General features: G+C 35.4%; 1 protein-coding gene across 6 annotated transcripts in view; it reads left to right on the top strand.

Annotated features, from left to right (window-relative positions):
- The window catches only part of RB1CC1 (RB1 inducible coiled-coil 1), an 81,586-nt gene that overhangs the window by 32,316 nt on the left and 36,260 nt on the right, over positions 1-13,010 (top strand). For all 6 annotated transcript variants that reach the window (XM_049818638.1, XM_049818628.1, XM_049818648.1 and 3 more), the window contains 2 exons: positions 3,845-4,015; positions 10,728-10,912. In XM_049818638.1, coding sequence (XP_049674595.1) covers positions 3,845-4,015; positions 10,728-10,912 — 356 coding nt within the window. The remainder of the gene's footprint in view (positions 1-3,844; positions 4,016-10,727; positions 10,913-13,010) is intronic.

The raw sequence follows: 13,010 nt of genomic DNA, 5'->3' as shown, positions 1-13,010 counted from the left end.
GGGGAGGGGGAGGGTGTAGGAAGTATTTTAAGAGTTCTTGAGTGTTAGGAATTTGACCTTAAGGAAAATGTATAATTTCACAATTAATGCTTGTTATCTTGCTTGTTTCTCAAAGAGCAATTCCTGTTGGAAAGCCAGTAGCTTCTTGTAGTGTGTAACCAAAGTGACTTTACTGCTATGCTTTCTTTGCCTTTTTCATAGAAATTATGCTTATAATGAAAGTAAAGATTTTCCTGGACCAAAGTTAATGTTCTTTGTCTTAAAAATATTGAAGCCTTTATTAAAATATAGGACAATTCATGTGGTTAATTGTGATAAATTTACATAATATATTTATGCATTCCTTATATAGCTGATACAGATGTGCTCAGAAGAGCCCAACATGCCAGTTTGTATTTCTACTGCTGGTAGAATAAAACATTGTTCACTTTCTTTACTTTACAAATGATTATTTTAACCAGTGAGCATTATAGCCTTTTAAAATCCATTTGCCTAGAGATTTCCTTAGATACTTCCTTCCTTCTTTGCTTTCACTGTAACTTGTTTGCATATGTGTAATTTTATACTGTTACAACTCAATATACCGTGAACAAAGAAAACAATTTCTATTGTCTTTGACACTTTATTTGCTCCATAAGGTAGGATTGGAAGACTCTGTTATGTCTAAACCCCATCTGTTGTAGGGAACATTGAGGCAGTCAGTTCTGTACATGGATTTTTTGATTCTGTCTTAAAAGTAGTTGGAGGATTGGGCTTAACATTAAGGGCTGCTTAAGATTTTGAGCTGTCTAAACTTTAGTAGTACAAAAAAGGCTAAGAGAAAGATTGGACTTCACAAGTTTTTTTTTCTTTAGCAAAAACAATATTCAATTTTGTGTGTGAAAGACTTGCTGATTGCTGAAGTCTGAGACAATCTTCTGTCCTGTTTGTTCAGTAATGCTACAAGGTGCTTTCTACTAGTTTAAAACAACAATAAGACCCAGTAGTTCAGTTGCAAGAGAATAAATTTGCTTTCTACACAATATTTACAGGGCACAAATGTAATGTGTCTAAAAATCAGTATTTTAAGAGACAGACATTAAACAGTTGCTTCCAAATAAATTGTAGTGATAATAAAGATACAAAAATGAAAGAAATAACCACTTAAGTTAAATACTTATTGTACCTTTTTTGATCAGCTTGTAGTCTTATCTGACATACATCACGCATTTCGGAGAGGCTGTCTTGTAATTGTGAGCTTTCTGTCCTTGCCTTATCTAAGACTAGTCAGAAATCCTTTGTTTCAACTATTGTAATTGTTTTGTATCTTAAGCTGATTTTTTGTAGGGAAAAAATGTGATTGCTCTTGCAAAAATGAAGTTTCTTTTTTTTTTTTTTTCCTTGGCATAAGCAGAATTGGCAGGTAGGGAAAAAGCTTTAGTCGGACTATTCTGGCTGCCACCAGAACAACTGTGATCAATTTTGATCTATTTTGGTTCACAAAAACCCCCAAACTTTGAAGTAATGTGATAGTTCCTATTTTTCATTAGGAAAACATTAATTTAATCTATTTTGATAGCAGCACAGACAAAGGATTGAATCTTTGCCTACCATTGATTTTAAAGTGTTTGAAAACAGAGTTGTCCTGTAGTTGAAAAGAAAATACTAAGTAAATATCTTGCAACACAATTGTTCTCTCAGTATTTACTTGGGATGACACTTTTAACATAGCAAGCTAGAATAAAATGGCACTAATTTTTTTTATTGTTTTTCCTGCATTTTCCCCATGCCCTTTCCTTCTTGGAAATATGAACCATACAAATGGTTTGTGATTGCAATTCTTCTTTGAAACTCTGAATTCAGGTAAGATTTTCATGGAAGTGTAACATATCAGAGTATGAGCTTTATATTTTTGGTACTGGTAGGCTTGGCAGAACTGGTGTGTTGCACAGAGAGCTGCTAGGTATCTGGTTCTTCTAGCCTGTAGGTGTTTCTAAAAAACGATGCTTCTAACTGCAGAAACCTAGGTTATAGTAAAAGCAGTGGGTAAGTAGGAGCTAACCAGATATTTCTGTTAAGTGCTGTCGTAGCCACTTAAATAAAAGGCTAGAAAAGGAAGAGGCTTTTAAAGGTCAGGAGAGCAATATTATCTACCAGTGAAAGTAGAGCTGAGTGCTACAGATCCAATTAGGTCAAAGAGGGGTTAAACAGAATGGATGGAAGAAATAAATTACAGGGTGGAATGAGAGGAATAGACATCTTGGTAAAAAGAGATAAAACACAACTAGTTTATGAAGGTAAAAATAAAATACCCACCATATTGTTCTTTAGTATTTTGTCTGTTAGGAAACTGTTCTGGGTTTTGCAGTGGAGTAAATCAGAATGCCACAGGCAAGTAATCCTGAATAGGATGGCAATGAAGATGATCCTATAAAACCAATCCGGTTTAATCCCACAGACTATTTTTATTACTGGTTCTTGAAGATGGACAACTCACTTGAGAAAGACCAAGATTCATAAGACCATTTATAACATACAAAAAAATTAGCCTTTGCTGTTTTCAGAGAACTTTGACCTATTTTGTCACATTAATAACATTTAGTCTGAAAAAATCTGGGATAATTACCAGTTTTTCATACTTCCCTTTGTGGTCTTTTGGTTGGTTTGGTTTTTTTTGTTTGTTTGAAGAGAATGAAAGACCTATTCTTTGTAGTTGCTCCTTAATTTGTAATGCTTTTCCTCTTCAGATTCTTCTCTCTATACCCCAGAAGGGTGTTTCCAGAATGAAAAAGTAGCTGAGTGTCAAAGTTCTTATACAGTTCAATAATAAATTAAGGGGAAAATAGTACTTTTATTTATGTTAATATTGTGTCATATAATTGCATTTTTGCATTATAATTGCAATTTTTGAGGGTTAATTTGTGTGCTCTGTAAGTGACATAAACCCTGCATGTTGACGAATGAAGCCAGTGCTGTGACAACTAGTATGATCTCATAGGATAGTGTCCTTTTCATTAGATTCTCATGTAGTAGATGGCATACTGTAACCATTTTGGATAAATTTGGGCAAGCTTGTTCATATTCTGCTAACACCTCACGACGCTTACTATGTTCCTAACTAATGTATTCCAGGTTTAGACTAAACTCAGTTCTGCATAAGCTATTACAATTACCTATGTAGTTTTTAGAACTAAGGAAATAAAGACTCTCACTAATTTCACTACTCTGAAGAGCCACCCTTAATATCTGTGAACATTGTTAACCTCTTTGTTTCAAACACTTTTTTTGTGGATAATGGCCTGTGAAGAAATATGATTAAACAATTTAAAAAATGTGTTTTTATTAGGACAAAGATTAGCAAGAAGTATTACAAATGTATTATTTACTTGTTTTCCGGTTACTTACAACTGATCTGCTTGTCTAAGGAATCAATTAAAACATTCATTTAGTGTGAAAAGGCTAATGGGTTTTGCAGCTTTTTCCCATTGCCCTCCCTACTGCGCTTTCCACTGAGTCACATTCATCACTTGTTTTGATTGTAGCTGTGTGGACTCTCTTTCAGGGTAGACTGTGTCCATTAGCTTTAAGCTGCCTCTTCCCCCTGCACCCTGCCTTGTATCCTCAACTGATGTCCCTTCCCCTTGTAAGGACCCTGATTTCTATGATGGCCTGGTTGGAATACTTCAGAGAAATTCATGCTGTGATATAAAATCCACAGACTCATTAACTTTCTGAAGCAGATGACAGATGTACACACGCATTAGATTTTATTAAAAAACAAAAAAAAGTATTAAGGTTATAAGAACTCCTTTAGGTAGCTCACATCACCTTACTGCTAATAATTTTTTTTATTTTTTTTTTTTAGCTTGATCCAAGGATCATCCAACCCTTTCTGGCAGAATGTCGCCAAACTATCGCCAAGCTAGATAATCAGAACATGAAGGCTATTAAAGGCCTTGAGGATAGGCTGTATGCATTGGACCAGATGATAGCAAGCTGCAGCAGACTGGTGAATGAACAGAAAGAACTTGCTCAGGTAATACACATTTGTGTGTGCAACATTGGAAGATGATAGATTTTTCGTATGTGCCTGCTGTTAAAGATTACAGTGAAACAATTCCAGGTCTTAATGCAAGATAGTTTTCAGTATACCACACTGGAGATGCTCAAAAAGGTGCTATATTCTAAAAATTTGACACTTAAATATTAGTTTTTTATTATCTTGTGGACATGTTTTCAGCTCGTAACTCCAACAACCACATTCATTTAAATACTTTTTTAAAATATCAGACTAGTTAAAAATGCAACAGTGGGTGGTGGACAGCACTGGAACTTAAATATAGGGCTTATATTAATGTCCCTTTACCTATATTGGAGAAAAAGTCACTCTACAAAATAAAAGCCTTACTTAAAATATCCTAGACTTTCATGCACTAGGAACATGCAGAGCTGTAGTTCACTGCAACTTTGTCAACTGCATATTAAGCTGTATACATTTATAGCAAAAGTATTTCTGTCAACATTCTCTTGGTTATAATTTGGAAAAATATTTTTAATTCCAATTCAGCCAATCAGCATTCTCGTAAAAGCACCAGTGTAAAATTGCTGGCTTCTGAGGTATGTCAGTATATGGTATTGTTCCTGAAATAGAATTCGTCTAGTTTATTTTCTTTTTAAAAGTTATTTTTTTTCCTGGATGAGTAAGAATTAGAAAATTTGGTAATGGTAAAATTTAACAGCTTTGAAAATACCTTTTAAGGTATGTCTTGTTGTGTAAAGGTGTATCTTGTTAAATCTAGTGAATGGTTTACGAACAGGTCGTGCTGTATTAGTGTAATATTTTGCACATTAATGTAGAAAGCTGCTAATTAAAATAGGATCTGATGAAGATGTCTATAAGCTTTGTAGATATTTATTTTAAACCTTATTTAAAAATAGATGTGTTTAATAAGTATTCTTAGCATAAGGAAAAGAAAACATCTGGCTTAAATATTATCTTAGTATTTGCCTGTACATACCTTTGTCAAATCTGTCTGAATTCTACCTGGTTTACAGCTACACGTAAGAGCAGACAACTTTTTGCCAATGGTAGACCATCAAAGACAGCCTGTAGTTTGCAGTTGCTCATATGCTGGAGACCAGTATGCTGTGAATTGATTCATCTTTGCTAGTTCATCCAGTCTCATTAAATGGAAGACAGAAGTGGAAAAAACCTCAATAATGGAAAGGGAAAATGGTACATGAAGTTGGCATCATGCCCAGGTGGCATGTCCTGAACACTTCCTGTCACACCAACTAATTAATTGTTTTGTTCTTAATATGTTGTCGTCTTCTGATGTTTGACTAGATCCAGAGTCAAACAAATACAACTAGACGGTTGGCGAGCTGCTCCACTGTCCTTTTATCCTTTCTCTTGGTAAGGTTATTTAGCTCATGTGCCACTCCATGTAGTTAGCTTTTCTTGTTCTGAGGGGGCATGTTGTTTTATTTTCTGAGCTGAAAAGGGGAGTTATGACCCTGCTGCATTATATACTTCAGGAGTTAGAAAAATTGGGGACCTTCAGGTTTGAGTTGTGGAGGAATTTTTTGTTTCTATAAATATTTTCTATAAATAGTAAAACTGTTAGAAAATCAGAACTTCAGCTGGAGATATGGAATAAGAGACAAGTGGCTAAATTTAATTTGAAGGGAAGTACTGAGTCCTTGGTAACTTGTCACTCAATGATAAAGGATCAGGGAATAGGTAATGTGCTTAATGGTTGATCACCAAGCTCGTAGTGAGGAGACAGACTAGTGTGTCTGCGTGAGACTGTCATTTGAAGTGATAAGAAATTTGATTAAAGACCATTTTAAATGTAATATATATAGCTTCTGTGTTTTTTGTTTGTTGGGTTTTTTAAACATTACAGTGCCATATCAAAGCTTCTTTATTAAATACAGTTTCTGTGAAGGGCTTTAGTTAACTTTATACCTAAGATTGTCCTTTATACCTAAGATTGTCCTTTAATGCCTTGTTTGCAACTGAAAGTATGTTGAAATCTCTATGCGGTCATAATCTGATGTTCAGATTTTCACCATTACATCAGAGCTGGGACCGTGAAGAAGGACATGAGTTTCTTATTTCTGCTTGCACATTTGTATATTATTAGTAGAAGTAAGTGAACAATGTTGCCTCCCCGTCTTGGGGTGGTTAGAGGCCCGTTTTGAGGAGCCGAGAACTGGGCTGACAGTCAGGTAGGGCCCAGGCTTCCCACTGCATCTTCTGGCTGGTATATAAAGGTGGGTGCTACCAGTACTTCTGGCAGCATTGTTTAAAAGTGGAGCCTGTCTTCAGATAATTTCAATGAGTAAGTTTTAGAAGTAAGTTTGCACTTAATCTCAGTCTTGCAGTGTTTATATTGTAGGCCAGTGCTAAATCCAAGGGAATTTAGCATGATGGAAAAGCTGCTCTTCCATCCCTACGCTTGGTTGCCCAGTGCAATGAGTGGTGGTTTTACTTGTGTTTTCCCTCTTCATTTGCATGAAGAGCCTACCTCAAGTTTACCAATTCCACTTTTGAGTGAGATGCCTAGAAGTCAGTTGGAAAGATATCTTGTTGCCCTGTTTAAATGCTACTGTAAATTTAGAATTTGTACCTTTTGAAGGCTTGTCAGACTTTAACTTTCAAATCTTCATCATCATCTTTTCTTTTTATAAATTGTCTATTCCTTTACTTATGATATAGAGTTTTTTAAGAACTGTCAGATAGAATGTGATAGTGTTTAGTTTTTTGTTGTTGGTTTTTCAGCTTCAGTTAATTAAATGTTTATGGTTAAACAAGTAATTAAGTGTACTACCAGATGCTTTTATTCCTTGATTTTTATAATTGAGTCTTAGGAATTATTTTCATACCAGTTTTAACAGTTGTTTGGATAGTGTTTGGAAAAAATTAGATGCTTGTAAGATATTAGAGCTGTTATCATGTGACTCATTCAAATGATAGCCTACATAGATATCTAAGAAGAATGGCAAGGTACAAGGGTTTAATTATATTTAAAAATATAGATGAGGACTTGTGAGCACTGCCTTTAAAAGCACAAAATTTGTATGGTAACTGTTAATATTTGGTGTTATCTGAAAAAAACCTCATACAATTTTCCTTTACATCACGCCTTCCAGCAATGAACTGTTTCTGTTCATAAAGTGGAGGTACTTTATAGAACAAGAATAAGGAACATCTCAATGGTAATCCCATTGGCAGTTTTTGTACTGGAAGCTGTAGGCTTATTTTCCTCAGGCCAGAAAAAGCTGATGTTCTATCCAGAATTTGAGTTTACTTCCTACTCCAACCTCAGTTTCATTACTAAAATTCAAACCAAACTTATCCTATGGAACAAAGTCATCTGCTGTTAGGCGGCCTCATGGCTTAGTGAATTTGCTTGTTCCTGATTTAAGATTTCTTTTGCTTCCAGTCAGCCTTTTCAATTAACTACCATTAAACAGTTTAAATTTACATCCCAAGTTCTGTAGTTGATCTCTAGTCCCTGACGTTTAATATGGAAAGCTGCTTTGTTAAATTAAAAAAACCTATTTTTCTGTCTGGAAGCTGTGATTTGTAACATGAGCATATAGAATTGTGGTCAGTAGGTGGCATTATGTAATAAGAGTATGCCTCTAGAAAATTTGGAGCCTCTCTAATCTTTCAGTGTGATCCTGCCCAATAGCTTATCCTTTACAATATATTCTTGTGTTTGATTTTACTTTTTTTTAATTTCTCTATGCCCTGGTTTTAGCTGGGGTAGAGTTAATTTTCGTTCTAGTAGCTGGTATAGTGTTATGTCTTGGATTCAGTATGAGAAGAATGTTGATAGCACACTGATGTTTTCAGTTGTCAATAAGTAGTGTTTTTACTAAGTCAAGGATTTTTCAGCTTCTCATGCCCAGCCAGCAAGAAGGCTGGAGGGGCATAAGAAGTTGGGAGGGGACACAGCCAGGACAGCTGACCCAAAGTGGCCAAAGGGGCATTCCATGCCATGGGATGTCATGTCTAGTATATAAACTGGAGGGAGTTGTTGGGGTGGATCACCGGTCGGGAGCGAACTGGGCATCAGTTGGTGAGTGGTGGAGCAATTGCGTTGTGCATCACTTGTTTTATATATTCCAATTCTTTCATTGTTATTATTATCATTATTATTATTATCATTACTATTTTTTCTGTTCTGTCCTATTAAATTGTTCTTATATCAACCCACGAGTTTTACTTTTTTTTTTCCCCCGAGTGAGCAGCTATGTGGTGCTTAGTTGCTGGTTGGGGTTAAACTACGACATCCTATTAGTAGTGTAGCTTTTCAAAACATCTTGTTATATGCAAATGCATTTCCATCAATTAGGTTCATAGAACCTCTTCTATTAGCTCTGTTAAACATAGTAAAAAAACCTGGTTGGCAGGTGGCCTTCTTCATTCTGACCTTGTTCTCTTTCACTTGAAGTTATTGGGAAAAGTACTTTGTCACTCATTCTGTACTTTTATTTTCCTCCTGCTTCTTATTACATCAAAGAAAACCTTAGATGTAAAGGTTTATAGTGATTCAGGGTCTTCTCAGCTGCTTATTGTATCACTGACTGCATTCCCTGTTGATTGTTTGAACTTCAATCTAAAATGTTTATATATTCTTTATCGCTTCTTCTTTGACTTGGAAATATTGTTGGGAAAAATCCCTAAAGGCATTATCATGCCTGTTTTTCAGGACCCTTAGTTTGACTGCGGTGCTTATGTCATGAATCCTGTCATCTGATCAGGGCTATAAAGGCAAGAGCTTTTGAGAACAATTGATGATTTAGAACTTGGATTTCTCTTTATTGGGGTTCCCCTTCTCTTTTTTTTTTTTCCCCTCAGTTTACTGCAGTTTTTTCTTAACTGACCTTTTTCTAGTATGCTGAAATTTTTCTTTCTGATTTGCATACTAGGGTAACTTTAGTTTAAATTTTATTTTAAAGATGGGTCCATGGATACAGAAGTGGCAGAAGATGCTCAAATTAATAGTCTTTTGGAACAGAGTAAAGCTGAAAGGGATTTTCTAGCTCACTGCATCCAGTTTGGTGTAACTTCAGACTCCATGCCATGTTATTAGTTTAAAAAGCTTACTGAGGTGCTATTTAAAAGCAATTATTTTCTTGACTTCTCTATTCCTGTTGCAAAGTTGTATAGAATCTGATTGTCCTAATGTTTATAAACATCCCTTAATCTCAGATCTGAAAGTATTCTTGGCTAGTTTAAATCTATATGCTCTCATGCCCATATTGCCTTTCATTTTGGTGCTTGGCAATTCCCTTGGCAATTCCCTAACGATTTTCACAGTAGGTTTCTTCAATGTCTTTTTCTTCCTTGACTAAACAACCCAAGTTCTTTTGATGGGGCTGTCCTCTTCTTCATCTCAATAACAGTTCTTCACACCTTTTCTGGTTTCCATTCACTTGGCTCAGGTAATACGTACAGTTAAAAAGCTTGCAACTTGCTTTTGTTTCCCAGAGTGTCATCGCTCATTCAGTACGTAAGTTGCGGAGTTCAGTAAATGGTTGACTCTTCAGTATTCTCTTCCATCTTCAGTGTACATCATTTTCCTGCTCTTTTCATTACACTTAATATATTGTTTGATACTTTGATTTCTGTGCTGTTCTTACTAGGATATAAATATTTATTGCAGGCTTTGCAAATGTGTTTTATGGCATCTTATGACAAGATTGGTTTACATTCAATATCAAATCAGTAGTGACTGGTTTTATTTTTCAGCAGTTTTGTATAACTCTCTATGGTTTACTGTTCTCATCAGCTTCAGAAACACTTAAAACTAATGTCTGGTTTTGAATTCTTTATTAAGAAAACAAAGGCTCAATAAACAAGTTTGTAGAACTAGAGAGTGACCACTGTGGTGATCATGTCAGGCATGATATGAATGTGGACAAAATCAAAGCTAAAATTGGTGGTGTTGAGTGGTATTTTCTTGCCTAAAGAACCACACTGTTCCCAGCTGTATTTTATCTCACCTGTTGAATGTGGAGGAGACAGAGGCCTGGCACAGTAGTTGTTATGCCAGCAGTCCCCTGTCCTCCCTGTCTTTTCTGTGTATGTGTACATATTTTACCTCCTGTAATCAACAATCTAAGGCAGTCCATCTTCCCTGTTTTGCCCACCACCCTTTTAGGGGTTGCCTGTTACCATCCACAACAGATAATTCTTTGCCATGCCCAACTCCTACGTGGAAATAAGATGTCTAGCTGCGATCTTTGCTTTCAAGAAGAATTAGTTTCATGTATGAATTTCTTTATGCAAAAAATATATTCTTTAGCCCACAGTAGTACTGAATGTCCTCTAAGTTGATGTTAAGTCTTGCATGTGCCATAAGTTAACAAGCTGGTGGTTTGCACAAATTGGAATGATGGTTGATTCCCCTCCATCCTAATAGCTACTTTTCTGCTGCATTAACTTTTGTGATCTTTCAGTGGTGTTGGTTAGTTGTGTAAAGTTCTTGTAGGGTTGTGTTTGTAACTGTTTGGGAGGGAAAGGTCAGATAAGATTTATTTGGACTGGATTATAGAATGAGAAGAAAGCAACTTTGACACTTGACTTCTCTGTGTAGCATTCTGTTATACTCCTCAATGGTTACAGTAAATTTATTAAAATGCTTGCATTCTTACGGAGAAGATGGATCACTTCCATGCTTTTTGATTGTCACAAAGCTCGTGTAACAAATGTGTCTCTTTTCCTCCAGGGATTTTTGGCTAATCAGAAAAGAGCTGAGAACTTGAAAGATCCTTCTGTGCTGCCTGATTTGTGTTTGAGTCATGCAAATCAGCTGATGATTATGTTAACTAATCATAGAAAACTGTTAGATATTAAACAGAAATGTACCACTGCCAAACAGGAGCTTGCAAATAATCTACAAGTCAGACTGAAGTAAGTTACAACTTCTGAACTTTATATTGCTTGCATGTGCATCAAGACTGTTTAAAGAATGGGGTGTCTTAAGAAAATCTTCAGCAATGCTTAGTGTTTTTCTTAATGGGAGAGAAAATAAAACTTGCATCACTTCAGTTTGTATATGAAGTTATTTGTAAGTGAGATACAAAATACTCTTTTAAGAGGAACTTTTCTTAGAGTGTAAGTGGTTTTCATATTAATAAAACAGTATCCAAGAACCTACAATCCCCTCTTCTCTCATCAACCTCAGAAGCTGTCAGTATCTTATTTAAAATTTGACTGGCAATTATTTTGATGTTTTCAAAGGATTATAATCATAAGTGAAATGCTCTTCAGTGGCTTGTGATCACATCAAAGCAGGAAAACATGCTGGTAGTTTGGTTTACATGTATTTAATGGAAAATAATTATATCTAGTCACAGCCAGTAAAAATAGCAATTTTTCATGTAAGCCTCATTACTGTATGACATGGAAGGCAGTAAGTAGTCTATATTGCTCAATGGGATATAGTTTTTCACACTACTACACTTAATTAAGCTTTAGATAATTTTTCATGTCAGATATACAGGAAGAGTATACAGAGTAATAATTTTTGGAGGAAAAAACTTTGTTTATGCTAGCAGCTAATGATTAGGCAACGTTGTGACCCTGTTAGACTTGCATGCTGGATATCCATCAAGTAGATTTTTTTGTTGTTTTTTTCTTGAAGAGATTGCAGGTTGTATAGATGAGGCAGGTACAAGGTGTAGGAAGATGTACGGCAGAATCAGCAGTGCACTAGCAACAAAGATCCTGTTGTGTTTGTGAAATAAATTACTGCTAGGTAAATTGAAATGTGAATTTGTCTTTGTTGCCTATGCATCTGCTATTAGCCCAATGAAAAGATGACTTTTTTGCACCATTTTTCACTGTAGCAGGAATTTAAGGATAGTACATAGAACCTAGGTTGCTATAAATATCACTTTAATTTCCTATATGTTAAACTATTTGTCTAGTATACAATTAATTCATGAGTTATTAGAGGAAAAGACTTGCATCCCTTTGTAAGGCATAAGCTAGCGAAATGTGGAGAGTGAATGCATAGAGGACAGCTCTGAAGAGAATAAATCATAGATGTAAAAAACCCCAAAACCCAAAACACCCAAAACCCAACAAAAAAACAACCCACCCCCCAAAAAAACTAAATCAAAACAAACATGCAAAACCCACCACTATATTTTGGGTCAAACCAAAGGTTGCTCTAGCTTGTCTTCAGTAGCAGGTAGTAGCAAATTACCATAATGGGAATCTACTAATGAGGAAAGAACATAAGAATATTCTTCTCTAAGAATATTTACATATAAGTAAGTTTATCTGATCTAGAAGTAGCTCTACTGTTTTTAATTGCTGATGGAATTTTTTTCCATGAACTAGTCCAACTCTTTTTGAATCCACAAACTCCTATTTTTTTGCAAGTTCTGCAACTTGACTATATGCTGTGTGGAAAATGTATTTCCCTTTGTGTTTTGAACTGGCCACTTGTTGGCTTTGTATAATGCCCTCTTTTTATTTCTTACTACTCATTACTATGAGAAGGTCAACAGTGCATGTCTTGTAATTTCTCTGTTAGTATATGTTCCTAGTTGCTTAATGTTGACTTGTTTGTATTTTGTTGTTTCATTTTTACTCCACGTCTGTCAATAAAGCAATTTTTATTTTTTGTTACTTGTGGGATATACCTCCACCCTATGCCTTCTCTGGTGGCAAAGTTGCTGTAATCTTTCCCCACAAATACACCAGTTGATCACCTTTTCAGTAGTTGTCCTGTCATTTAGTTATGTTGGTGGTTGTGCTTGAAAGCTTGAAATTAATGTATTGATTGTATCAATAAGATAACAGAGGATGAGGTTACAAGGTGTGAGAATTTGTATGTTACTGGCCTGTTATGTGTAGTGCATGAGTAGCTGGTGTGAACTTCCCAAACGGTGTTTTGATCTCATTTGTTTGACTGTATTCCTACCCTTAATATTTCTTAGTAATGCTTTTCAATAAGTATTTTTCCGTTTTGTAAACAAAAAGTAGTCTCTTCTTTCGT

The sequence above is a fragment of the Accipiter gentilis genome, chromosome 2 (assembly GCF_929443795.1).
Source record: "Accipiter gentilis chromosome 2, bAccGen1.1, whole genome shotgun sequence".
Taxonomy (NCBI): Eukaryota; Metazoa; Chordata; class Aves; order Accipitriformes; family Accipitridae; genus Astur; species Astur gentilis.
Note: the sequence above shows the minus strand (reverse complement) of the source record. Positions and strands in the feature narration are given on the sequence as shown.